This window comes from Ascochyta rabiei, chromosome 13, assembly GCF_004011695.2.
Source record: "Ascochyta rabiei chromosome 13, complete sequence".
Lineage (NCBI taxonomy): Eukaryota > Fungi > Ascomycota > Dothideomycetes > Pleosporales > Didymellaceae > Ascochyta > Ascochyta rabiei.
The window spans coordinates 443,268-455,901 of NC_082417.1; the positions used below are offsets into that span (position 1 = coordinate 443,268).

The window sequence follows — 12,634 nt, forward strand, 5'->3', positions numbered from 1 at the left end:
AGCATGAGTGTCAAGAAAATGACATGATACAGAAAGGACAAACTATGCTATCTAGAGCAATCATGCGCTGCTCGTGTTTGTGTTTGTGTTTCTCCTTGTCAACTCGTTCTCTAGCTCCTGTCTCTCTTCTATAGTCAAGTCGCTCGAGGCCTTGCCAATCTTTACACCCAAGAACATAAGGATCAGACCTGCGCTGGACAGCGCTGTTGCGAGCCAGAAGGCAATCTTGTAGCTCTCCTGTGGGCCTCTGTCTTCCGTTTCGCTGACAGCCAGATCTGCAAAACTTAAGAAGACCGCAATGCCGAGAAATAGCAGACTATTCATGAAGGCACCAGCTAGCCCTTGTCGATTCTTCGGCATGGACGTTGTAATGAAGATGTTGCTGACGTTGTATGTGATGTCGATACCAAGCGTGGCACAGATCATAGCAGGAAAGCAATATGCCCAGTAATTGAACTTGACCGGTAGAATGGCGAAGAGAAGAGTAGAAAGAATATAGGCAGTGCCGCTGATAAGGAGGAGTATGCGGCCAGGAAGAAGATGTAGGACGAGACCACCGACAGTAACAAGGACCAAGCCGCCAACACACATGGGTGTGAACCAGGCGGCAGTCAGAAGCGGTTTGGCGCCAACAACTTCCTCGATGTAGAAAGAAGCGTAAAACAAGAAGATACCGAATGTACCGTACTGAAAGAAGAGGGCTGTTGCGAGCCATCTCATGCCCTTGACGTGGAACATGTCGCCAGGGAGAAGTGGTTGCTCGGCCACCCAGCCCTCGATGTAGACAAAAGCGCCGAGGAATATCCAGCCGAGAATGAATGTGGCTGGGATATAAGGCGTGGCCCAGCCTTGTGGTGCATGGCTACCATCTGTCAGAGCGTAAATGACCAGGACAAGACCTGGAACCACGGTGGCCAATCCCCACCAATCCATCTTAACACCCTTTCCGTGCTTATCCTCAGGTCTATTCGGGATACAAAGGTATGACACCACTCCAACGATGGCGAGGATGATGGCACCAATAAAGAAGAACCACCGCCATGTCGTAAATTGGGCAGAGACGCCAGCGAAAAAAATGCCAGTGAAGAAGCCGACAGGGGCAAAAGCGCCGTAGAGGCTGAAGACAAGGTTTTTTCGCGGCCCTGGACGATACTGTTATATGTTAGTTCATGTGTCCCCTTCGAGTAAGGTGTATGGGCTTACAATACTACCCAGAAGCATGATACCAGATGGCAGGAACGCTGCGGGTCCAAAGCCTTGGAGAGCTCGACAAAATATGAGCATGATGTAGTTCTGGCTGGCCCCAGCCACGATAGTCCACACCAGAAGCCATACAAGACCACTGACGAAGACGAGGTATCCGCCATACATATCAGCCAGTCGACCGGCAGGTAGAAGGAAGGCGCCGGTGACCAACGAGAAGACGCTGGCAGGCCACGTCTCTGCCTGTTTTGGAATGTTGAGTGCAACCGTCAATGACGGAAGAAGGATGTTGAAACCAGAGATCAAGTACTCTGCAACAAACATCGACCCAAGAAGGGCAAAACAGAAACCGATTTCAACCCATATCGACTTGAAGATGGCTGGTCGTTCGCGTCCCAGCCGTTCAATCTCAGACGCACTATATGCTCCGCCTCGCGACTCTGAAGGCAAGCCAAACTCAGCCTCTTTGGAACTGGTCATAACGCTCAGTTGAACGAGGGTACAGCAAGGGGCTGGTAAGAGGAAGCTGAAGGCGGGGCACCTGTGAAAGGCGCAAGGCTGTTTACGTAGTAGTCGCACTTGGGATGTGATGGCCGATGCTTGTTTGTATAGCCAGTTTAAGAATCGAAGATGATAATTTCGATCATAGCATTTCCTTCTATAGTGAGGCAGTCGGCCTCCGTGACGACCGCATTATAACTGGATTGTAAAAAGCACAACATTATGCTAAGAATCCACCAGAAGAAGCTACTACAGTTCAATCGCGTCCGTGACGTCCGAAAACATGGTGGTGACGAAGTAAACCAGGGCATGCAAGAGATGAGTCTTGGCTTCTCGTTTGAGCCTAGTGTGGCGAACCGTCGTCGAGAGCGAAAGCCAACGCCAAACGCGCAGAAGTCGTCTTTGTCAGCGCATACGTCGCTTTGACTGGTGAGTGGCGCGAGAACCGCGACATTGGCCGATTCGGCCCGCCGTACAAAACGATCCGTCCACGAGCCTTTTCATGGCGGACTCGGCGGCCAACGTGAACTCTGGAGACCTTAGCCTGGGCGTTCAACGATTACCGTCAATAACCCTAGCTCATCTGCAATTCCCTTGAGAATCCATAGTCCTTTACGGTCAGTTCTCGACATATCCTGCATGGCGCTTGTCCAATGAGCTCGACATTGCTCAATCTACCCACGAAAGCCTGCCACAACTGTCGCAGACGTCGCTGGAAGTGCGACCGCTCTTCGCCGGTCTGCCACAAATGTCTCTCGTCTGGTACTGAATGCCTGGGTTATGGAAAGCTCTTTGTGTGGAATCGCGGGGTCGCGAGTCGGGGGAAGATGATGGGGAAGTCATATGAAGAGCGATTGTCGACGAAAGAGGAAGCCAAGCCTCACGATGCACCTACCATCACGTGGGAGTCAGATCTTGTTGTTGCCTCAGCACAACCAACGTTGCTGGAGCCCGCGGCCGGAACGACAACCGAAGAAGCTCAAGATGGGCCCGCTCTTGGTGCAGAAGCCGAGGACGGATCTGCGATGGTCCTCCACAGACCCTTAGTCGATCCCCTGGTCAACGACTTAGACCGTCATTCGCGCTACTATCTGTACCATTTCGCGACACAGTTATGTGAGGATATGGTCGTCTACGATATGCCGGGGCAGAACCCAATTCGCGATCTCATACCCGCGACATCCGCGTACCCATTACTGCTCCACATCATCGTCGCCAATTCTGCCTTCCATGTCTTCAACATCTCACGCAACCCAATGGGCCAGTCAGCATACCAGGCTCAGCAAAGCTCTTGTCTTGTTGCATACTACCAAGCAGTGAGCCGGTTTGGGGGTCCGCTGCAGTCTTCATACAGGGATGCACTGACTGCAAAGACTAAAGCGCTCACGCTGCTGGCTCAGAATGTGGCCTCTGTCACTCCTTCGAATATTGATGTGATCCTAGTAACCATTCTCCTCTTTGTCAATTACACTCTCGTGGAATCCGGCAAAGACAAATGGAAAGTGCACATGGACGGTGCGCTATCTTTGATCAAGCTTCTGGGCGAACCACTCTACCTGCAGCGTCCAATGAGCAGATTACGTCTGACGATTTTGTCGGACCTTTTGGTGTTCTACGTTTTGGGCTCCACGTTGTCTTTTTCAACGATGTCGAAATTCGTGCCGGACACCATTGACCTGGAGCCCATCCTACGTTATGCAGAAACCAACAATTACCTGTCATGTCCAGGACCTCTCCTTCGCATTATGCTCGAGTCCTTCGAGTTGCCAGACTCCCGCGATGGTGCTTCTGGGAATCTCAGAGAGAACATTCAGGAGCAGGTCGGCGTCCTGTTGCAGCGAGCTCTCGATTTCGACCCTATCGCTTGGTCGTGCGACTTCGAACCTGCTTCTCCTTATGAGGACCTCAAACAACGCGTTCGTATCGCCTCTGCCCATCGCTCCGCAGTGTGTATCTACCTCGCTCGTGTGCTTCCCTGCACTCACCCTCTTCTCGATCCTGCGAGTGATTCGGCCCTTGTCAACCTGACTACTCTTGCCAACGATGTAGTCCACCACATCTCACACCTCAAGCCCGGTGACGCGGTGTTCAAGTGTATATGCTGGCCGTTGTTTCTGGCTGGCGCAGAATCAGAAGATCCTGCACAACGCGAGTGGATCATGAATACGTTGGACATACTATACAGTGAGATGTACTGGGGTTACCTACACACGGTGAAAAGAGTATTGGAAACCATATGGCTTTGCAAGGACAGAGCAGATTCTGGCTCCGACAATTGTTGGGTCGACGAGGTGAAGGAATTGGGCACCGATATATTGATTGCTTAAGGGACTTGGCCATTCTGACTGGCTCGCTGAATCATCATGATGTCTCTGCTAGACGAGTCTTCACGGCCACCTCTTCAAGCCAGTGATCAGGGCAAGCTCCTTATCCTGAGGGCGCAAGTATTTGAGACACGCCAGTCGTCAGTGTTCAAGGCGATTCCATGAGCATGCAGTGTCGGTGTACAAGGGTCGCGCCCAACTATTTGATATCTGCACAGAAGTTCAGAGGCTCTGTGGGCGAGAGTACTGGGTGATGGCAATGTACAACATACAATGCTGCCAGATTATCGTGTTGAAAAAAAGCCTTCTCACACTTCATCCAGGCGCAATTCTGTGGAATGTTACATGCTTGACCAACAAGTACAGATAACTACGGTGTACTATTGAAGCACGGACTTCTATAGCGCTTCGCAGATGCAGGTACTTGTGAGCCTTGACCAACGCTGCCGCTCCGACAGCCTCAGCCTCAATGCACATCGCTCTTTTGAGGCTCGTGCTAGCCTTTGCGGTCGCGAATGCATATCATTGGATGCCGAAAAGGGTAGACATAATTCTCCCCTTTTCATCAGGGTCCAATGGAGAAACAGAACTTCTCAGATGTGAAACGACACCACGTCGCAGAACAGATCATCACAAAAATAGCACTAAGGTCTGCCTGACATATTATCTCCACTTCCTTTTCTCAACCTGTTATTCGACACTGCTTGTTTGTTTCGACTGTTTATGATTAAATGAGCGGATACTGGGCAGGTACTGCCTGAGGTCTTGCAATTATGGAGCAGAAGCAACGACGCGCTACAAGATGTCGCGCTTCTGTCTCGTTGATAAGGACGCACCAAGGAAACTCCTCTCCTCACATTCGCTTTTCAGTTGCGTGGAGTTGTTCAATATCCTTAATACTCATATTAATCTATTGTCGATCGTCACATGATGTATCCATCCACCTTCTTACAATCGCTGCTTCTGGGTGTACCTTTCATATCTATAACATGCGCACAAAGCGTGTACGACTCAGTTACCGATCCCACAAAACGCGCCGAGTTCGCACTTTCAACACTACAGATCTGGTATAATGCCGGTACGGGACTCTGGGATACAGCAGGGTGGTGGAACTCAGCGAATGTCATGACTATCATCGCGAATCTGGCAAAGAGTGACCCTAAAAATGCACAACTGCAGAACCTTGCAACAAGAGTGTTCGCCAACACACTACTACAAGCGCCTGCGAAAAATCCTCAACCCGGCGTTGAAAGCGAAGCGAAGCGAAGACGAGACGTCGATCCAGGCAATGGTACCTTCACATTGCTTCTCAACGAAACGGGTACAGAATCCGGATACTCGAAGAACCTGAACCCAGATACCAGCGAGCCACACACCACGTTTCCAACCGGTTGGGATGCTGAAGATGGGCAGTACATCGACATCCAGAGCCTGCCTAGTTTTGCCTCAGAATCAAAGGACGCAGCTACACAAGTCGCTCTTGCCACGGCTCCAAACCCCGAAGACTGGCTCGACGGCTTCTACGACGACGATCTTTGGTGGGCACTCGCCTGGATTGGTGCATACGACGTTACTCAGAACATCCAATATCTTCAGCTCGCAGAAGGCATTTTCGGCCAAGTCACAAAAGCTTGGCCAACGCGATGCGGAAATGGTGGTATCTTCTGGAGCTGGAAGAAGGATTATATGAACGCCATTGCAAACGAACTGTTCCTCTCAACGGCTGCGCATCTGGCGAATCGAGCGGAGAACAGGGATACATATGTCGAGTGGGCAGAGTTGACACTAAATTGGTTCCTGAATAGTGGGATGATCAATGAGCAAGGAACCATCAACGATGGGCTGACTGAGGGATGCAAGAACAACGGTTATGTAAGTACGGCCCAGAATGTCTTATTTACACATGCTAACACGTCCAGACGACATGGTCCTACAACCAAGGCGTAATTCTCGGTGGCCTAGTCGAGCTCAACAAGGCTTCGCCAAACGATACGTACCTTCCCCTCGCCTCCAGAATTGCAAAAGCTGCTCTTGTCAAACTCTCAGACGACAACGGCGTGATTCATGATGGCTGCGAGCCGGGATGCGGCGGTGACGGGAGCCAGTTTAAAGGCATCTTTATGCGCAATCTGCAGCTTCTGCACGAAGCGACGCCGGACGATACGTTCGCTGATTCTATTCGAGCGAATGCAAATAGTGTTTGGATGAACAACAGAGATGAAAGTCAAGGACATGTATTGAGCATCAACTGGGCAGGGCCATTTATCAATCCAGCGAATGCGAGTACGCACTCGAGTGCGATGGATGCTCTCGTTGCCGCTATTGCTTTGTAGGGGTTGTGAAGGGTATGGTCAGCATGAGATAATGACTGCATTAGCGAACGGCGTCACTGCCTAGAATGGAAATTTAATAGACTGTGGTTGTTTCTAACCGATTCTTGATATCGAGCCATCATTCTGGTGGAGCGCCGCCATACATGAATTTACGTGGTGTTCAGTCCCAGCCACTTGATAGGTATCAGTCCTGCCCCGTTGGAATAATCCAACTTTCCTAGTGGAACACCACTATGTCTGAGAATGCCGTACATGGTCGTGACGTGGAACCAGAAGTTGGGGTGAGCTTGTTGAAGGACATACTCGAAAGCAGTGAACCTGACTTCGAAGGGACCCTTTGGTAGTTGCTTCCCCAGTTGAAGCACAACTTCATCATCCTCTCTACCATCAAGAGCTTTGGCTTCGATGCTCTCGACGTACTCGAGCGTTTTGTGAACTCGTGCGAGCAGATCAGGAAACGTAATTTCCACGTCCGGGAGGCTGAGAGTAGGAACTGATGGGTTTGAGCGTTCTACGATATACCTGGCTGTGTCGGTGAAGCGATAGATCTGGTAGCAGAAGTCGCCCATGTCGGGGTAGAGACGTGCGCTAAGGTACTCAGTTGGGTCGACATTGTTATCTTTGGCGTGCGCTTCGCCTTTGCGAATCACTGCAGCCGCATTCTTGAGGCCCAAGATGACGGGCGTGAGAGCGACTGTGTGGAATGACTTTGGTGCCATGGCTGCTGGACGCTGGTGGTGAATATGGTGGAAGAGACGCTGAGGTAGAGGCTTCTTTGCTGGTGCCTAGTTCTGGGGGATGCGACTCGTCAGTTATATATGTTTTCCACGCAGATTGTGTCCCAACTCAGTCTGCGCCTCGCTTTATTGAGTTAAAGCCTTTCCCGATAGAGTACCTTATTCAAGTAAGGATCGAGAACAACGAGCCCTATTAGTATTACACGGCCGGACGAACAAATGAAACCCGAATTCCGTAGCTGACAAAGCAACGCTACAAAAGCTTAGTACATATTTTTTTGACCAATTATTAATGCTCGTTTAGGTTATACGGCAACATAGTAGCCGTGAGCTCTGATATTGGATGCTGAGCTGCCAAAGCACGTGGTTCGTCTGACCCACTGGACGAGGCACATGCAGGACCAAGGAGTGAGCCTTCGGTTGCCCCTCAATCTGCTCCTGATTCCGTTTGAAACAGGGTACTGGGGCCTCCGTCCGCTATCGAAGCGTAGAGCTCCTCGATCTCCTGGGCGTACAGGCGAGTAGTTGCGTGTCGTTGTACGGTACCTTTCAGCCCCATCTGAAATGGCTTATCCTTGTTCGAAAAGATGACATAGCGTTGTTCTAGTTGACCATGGATATCCGCTACATCGTTTGCCTTACTAGCCTGCAGCCATATTTTGTGTTTCAGAGCTTTTTGTGCCAAACCGTCTTCCGTGTAGTATCTTGGATGCAACTCGATGATTGCTGCAGGCTTATCCCGACCAGTGCCAACCAGCATGCAGGCATGCACCTTTGGGTGCAGCGCTATCATCCGTTCGTGCAGCATTGGGTTAAATTTCGAACCGTTTCTGAAAACTATTATGTCGTCTTTCCGGCCTTCGTGCCTCCAGTGATATGGTTTCGTTGGGTGCTTCGAATATAGGTCGTGCATAGAGTATTCCAACAGATCAGGGAATACCTTAAACACTCCTTGAAACTCCACACAATCCGGATTTCTTACATAGACAAGTTCGAACAGATCAGCGACCGGACGCATTTCTATACCGTTCAAAAAAGGGTGGATGCAAACATATGACCAGTCTTCCCGATCTGTGAGATGCTGCACCATAGTGACGGTCTCGGTAGATGCCATCAGACACACAAGTGGAACATGCTGGGATATAGCATCTCCCGCATGCTGCGAAAGCGAACCTTTACAGCGTCAGCGTACATCATGATACAAAGACGAAGTTCTGTTACCTCCAACATAAGAAATGTGTTTTAGCCCTTGTAGTCTCATTAGAACATCCGGGCTCCGTGCAAGCTCCTCTAACGTTGCAGGTACGCAGCTTGCCGAATCTATATCTGCATATTGGATCATGTCTTCAATGGTACTTGCAGTAGCCTCTTCAGGCGGACCTAGCACAGTGGTTGTATTGCTGAAGCAGAAATCCGTGATGCCAGCTGCAACTCCAGAGCTCGCAGACATCGGCCAAGCCATGTAATTACGACGTCTGGCATCGAGTACGGTACCCCAGATAGAGGGCCTTCCGTCCAATGGCGCTACAAGGTGGTGCTGATCGGTAGTGCTGATCGACCAATGGGTGCACACTACTGGTGCAGGCAGGCCCGTCGACCCTGATGTATGTATGACAAAGCAAGGATCATGCTTCGCTTCCTCGAACGTCTTTTTGTACGGATAATGTTGGCATAGTGAACCATCTAGGAGTGCAGCAAGCTCTGGGACTTGCACAGCTTCAAGCCGACATCGTTCGAGGATCCCTGGAATTGGAAAGCCAGCCGTGTATAGCAGAACGGTGCAGTCGGTCTGCCTGATAAGGTTCGAGTGCCCTGCCAGACTGTTTCGATGAGAGCTGAAGAGTATCTGTCTGAATCAGCATGGACTTGCAGCCAAACAATTACTGTAGATGGCTAGGATCCGTACCTTATGACCTGTCTTTATGCTACATGAAGCTGTTAGTCTTTACGGTTTGTTGTGCGAGTGATGTTCTGGAGTGGTTGGAGTGAAATTGGAGTGAGATTGAAGTGCAACTTACGCAGCTACCAGAACGATGTAAGTTCGAATGTCAGGAAAGCCCATGTACATCAATGTTTCGAATGCAGAGCTTCGACCGATTTCCTTATGAATGAAATGAGCCATCCTATTGATTGCATTGGCAAACTATTACCGTCAGTGTCAACTAGCCACAAGCATGCTCAACTCACGCATCGCCAGTCAACATCCTGAAATCCATCTCGCAAATACGTGTAGCATCTGGGGAAAGAAAGACAGATCCGGTCTGGCTGTTGTCTCACATTGTCGTCGACAATGGTCGGTATGAGTCGTTTGCCGTACAATTTTGCGTCTGTGGAGTCTGTGGAGTTCAGAACAGTTTCCCAAAAGGCCATGAACACTGAGAAGAGTGTGAGATGGGTGCTTGTGTATTTGTGTCAACGGAAGGATAGAAGCGACAGTACCAGGTGATATGAAACGTCAGGGAAGATTATCGCTAGCTCTCCGTGCCTTCTCACTGGCCGGTGGCAGTTGCGCTACTAGATATACATCTCGCTCGAGTAAATGTCCCGCCAGACTAAGGTAAGGAGGTACGGCATCCTGCACGCCACTCCAGGCATTTTGAGCTACGTGTCAATCTACGAGATTGGCGAATGCGCCACTACAAGTCGTATTATCTGCGAAGCAGATCAGGCAACGATACAAAGAGATGTGGATAAGACTTGTTCCAGCTGAGCCTGGTGCTGGTAAATGCCGTCGAGCGACGGCGTGACGGGCGGCTCACCAAGCGGCTCGAGCGCTCGTCCCTTCATCCCTCGGCGAACCTTCCTGAACGATCTCTTGGAGAACCATCAAAACAAGCGATCTCGCAGTCAACTCCGTGGGTGTAATGATCAGCATCGGTGACTGCCCGAAGTTCGAGTTGAAGTGGTTAAACGCGTTTTGCGCCCCGCCAATGGTTCAGCAGCTGTGTGATTTGCCATGACGGCACAACGGCACGCGATTGGGTTTGAGAGCTACCGCAGCCTGCGAGCTTGTAAGGAATGTGCAGGGTGATACCGCATCCTTTTGTTGAAGAAGGCCTGGTCTAGGCTTCTTTGTGGCAAGCCCCCGAGCCAGTCAGGTAACGGTGCGGGGCTCTGCATATGCCAAGATATCAGAATCTTATCAGGATGTGTCTTTGTGGTAACGTTGATTTCCCACGCCTGTTAACAACCATCAATTGTTCTCTCTACTACCTAAAATTGCTGCCGTTCCACGCCTTATCTGCCTCACAGGCGTCTAGATTGCTAAAACATTGTTAAAAACCACAGTATACATTGTTAAACCGAAAACTAGCTGCTGTTAGGATGATTATATGTTACAACTGAGGATAGGGACAAGCTAAGGCGGCTAATATAGGTACTGCTGTACTTACAAATAGTCCTACAATTGTTTGTAATCATTTTTAGATCACTATTTTGACTGCAATCAATACTATTAAGATGCTGGAGAGTGACTACTGGAGTGCGGTTGAGCGGTGGGTCACCACTAGCAACCTAATTGGCCCTCGGAGGTATCCCAAAGAAGCCTAGGCCAGGCCTTCTTCAACAAAAGATGCGGTATTATGTTTAGCTCTACATTCATCGCTGTTCCTTGCAGCAGAGCTAACGCTTCTACTATGTCCTTGCCGAGTAATAACGACATGTGATTAGCTATTTGTCGCGACCAAAAAGAGCAGTTATACTAGTACAACAGTACTATAATTTAGTGCGATAATATAGGCGATATTCTGTGCAACACTATTTAATGTGATTCGCGTGTGCAAGGCGCTGGGAGAAGAAGCACTATAGTCGTGTGCCTATCTTGTCATACTGTGTAATTCGAACCAGGATGCTCCCATGTCGCTGAAATAAACAAACATCATTTTTGCCACTACCATTCGTCGAGACCATGAATAGAGAGGAATCGCCCTGATATATCTCAACAGATCCTCCTCGGGCATCCTGGCTTCGAGCACATGTTCCAATTCCCTCTCATGGTTGCTTGTATTCTCTTCGCTCTTTCAAGCTAGTTAGTGACATGACGACAGACAATGAATTCAAACATATCGCCTTCCATACTAATTGACTTGGTTTGCATTTCATCGTAGTCTTCAATAGCGAGTGTAAGGAGCTTGGGATCAATCGGGTTAGCTGTGCTCATCAGCCAGGCATTTCACCACCGTTGGTTAGTTTCGGACGTTTTGATGCTCCTGTTGTTCGTAACTGAGCCATTCTCGCCCTGACTCGTATGTTCGATCATGAGTGGCACAACCCTTGAAGGTGCATACCTGGTTTTGTTTAGTCCGTGCCAAGGAATCATCAACTTGACTTACGTATGGTTGCAGGTCACGATAGACATGTTACTGCCAGGAAGTATCCATACCAACGACAATGAAGTAACGACAGTGAAGTAACGACACAACGAACATTCGAAGGGTTTGCCATCACGGCCTTCCCGTGGCAAAGGAGGAGGTCGTAGGACGGTTGCCCTAGACATGGACGACACGACACGTAAGATGTCTGTGACGTGTGGCCAATGAACTCGTCATCTTCACCGAGACTCACAGCTTGGAGACCCAATTTCGTTGCCGCGGAGATAGATAAAGCCACCGTGCCCTCAAAATTCCTAGCGATTGCGTCTGTTGCATCCAGATCATCTGCGAGCCTGGCGCGGTGTTCTTTACGATAGCGAGAATATTGCCTTCGATGAGATATGGCCCGACCCGTGCGTGTGATCAAGTATTACTCAACCTTCGGAAACTTCGCCTTGACGTATTGGATGTCAAACTCTTCATAAAAGCAAGTGTCGGTGTTGCTGGTGCGCTTGAACAGATCGTGTGGCGCTGGGTTGCGAATCGTGCTAGACAGCTTCATCAAGTCGGTAAGAGTGATGTTTTCTTCATCCACGGTCCAGGCACTTCCAGAACGTCAATTTATGGACATCCTTTCGTTTGTCGGGAGTTATCTCAGACAGCTATACAGCAGGACACAGATATACGCATTTCATCTTGCCTGATTTTGTGAGAGTCAGCCGTGCATGGACCCTTCATCGTGGCTCAGCAGACTAGAGGCTTATTGCAGGATCTGGCGCGAGTAATTTCTCCGCAATGCGTTGATTTGGCAGGGTGGAGAAGGGGTCAGGAGCTGCATGAACACCCACAAGTCATCAAAAGTTGGCAGAAGTGACAAGCCAGGAGTCCAGAATTAGCAGCGGTATCCAGACCCGGACGAGGATTGGACAGGAACAGGACGGCAGCAGTTGAAGTGGGCATGGTCGCATTCGGCGACGAGATGGTTCTGCTAGCCCGAAAACGTCAGCATGCAGGGTCCAGCTAGGCGCTTGACTGGAGGCATTCAATCCATGGGGGCAGGGCGGCGCCGGGGAAGGCAGCAGGCGTCTCCCCAGCAATTTCGAATTCCAATTCCTCTTGCACGTCTTCACCGTGAGGTGCGCACGAGTGGGTTCTGTCTCGGCACTCTGCTTGTCTCCCTCACATTGTCACAAGGTTACTTTGTTGGGCCCGTCGCTGCAGCCTGC

The 12,634-nt window shown here is 50.0% G+C and overlaps 5 protein-coding genes across 5 annotated transcripts; 2 read left to right on the plus strand and 3 right to left on the minus strand.

The window, feature by feature from the left end:
- Positions 1 to 60: 60 nt before the first annotated feature.
- Positions 61 to 1,683, minus strand: EKO05_0007720 (uncharacterized protein; the record flags this gene model as incomplete). The annotated part of the gene is made up of 2 exons (XM_038940967.1): positions 61 to 1,152; positions 1,204 to 1,683. The coding sequence occupies 2 exons, from the start codon at positions 1,681 to 1,683 to the stop codon at positions 61 to 63; spliced, it is 1,572 nt and encodes a 523-aa protein (XP_038797139.1).
- A 674-nt stretch (positions 1,684 to 2,357) lies between these two features.
- On the plus strand, positions 2,358 to 4,031 carry EKO05_0007721 (uncharacterized protein; the record flags this gene model as incomplete). The annotated part of the gene is made up of 1 exon (XM_038946373.1): positions 2,358 to 4,031. One exon carries the CDS (start codon positions 2,358 to 2,360, stop codon positions 4,029 to 4,031), a length of 1,674 nt encoding a protein of 557 aa, XP_038797138.1.
- Positions 4,032 to 4,955: 924 nt separating this feature from the next.
- EKO05_0007722 (uncharacterized protein) lies at positions 4,956 to 6,361 on the plus strand (the record flags this gene model as incomplete). Its single annotated transcript, XM_038941034.1, has 2 exons — positions 4,956 to 5,900; positions 5,948 to 6,361. The coding sequence occupies 2 exons, from the start codon at positions 4,956 to 4,958 to the stop codon at positions 6,359 to 6,361; spliced, it is 1,359 nt and encodes a 452-aa protein (XP_038797137.1).
- Positions 6,362 to 6,510: 149 nt separating this feature from the next.
- Positions 6,511 to 7,080, minus strand: EKO05_0007723 (uncharacterized protein; the record flags this gene model as incomplete). Its single annotated transcript, XM_038946372.1, has 1 exon — positions 6,511 to 7,080. The coding sequence occupies one exon, from the start codon at positions 7,078 to 7,080 to the stop codon at positions 6,511 to 6,513; it is 570 nt and encodes a 189-aa protein (XP_038797136.1).
- A 4,189-nt stretch (positions 7,081 to 11,269) lies between these two features.
- EKO05_0007724 (uncharacterized protein) lies at positions 11,270 to 11,593 on the minus strand (the record flags this gene model as incomplete). Its single annotated transcript, XM_059637111.1, has 2 exons — positions 11,270 to 11,384; positions 11,430 to 11,593. The coding sequence occupies 2 exons, from the start codon at positions 11,591 to 11,593 to the stop codon at positions 11,270 to 11,272; spliced, it is 279 nt and encodes a 92-aa protein (XP_059493094.1).
- Positions 11,594 to 12,634: the final 1,041 nt, after the last annotated feature.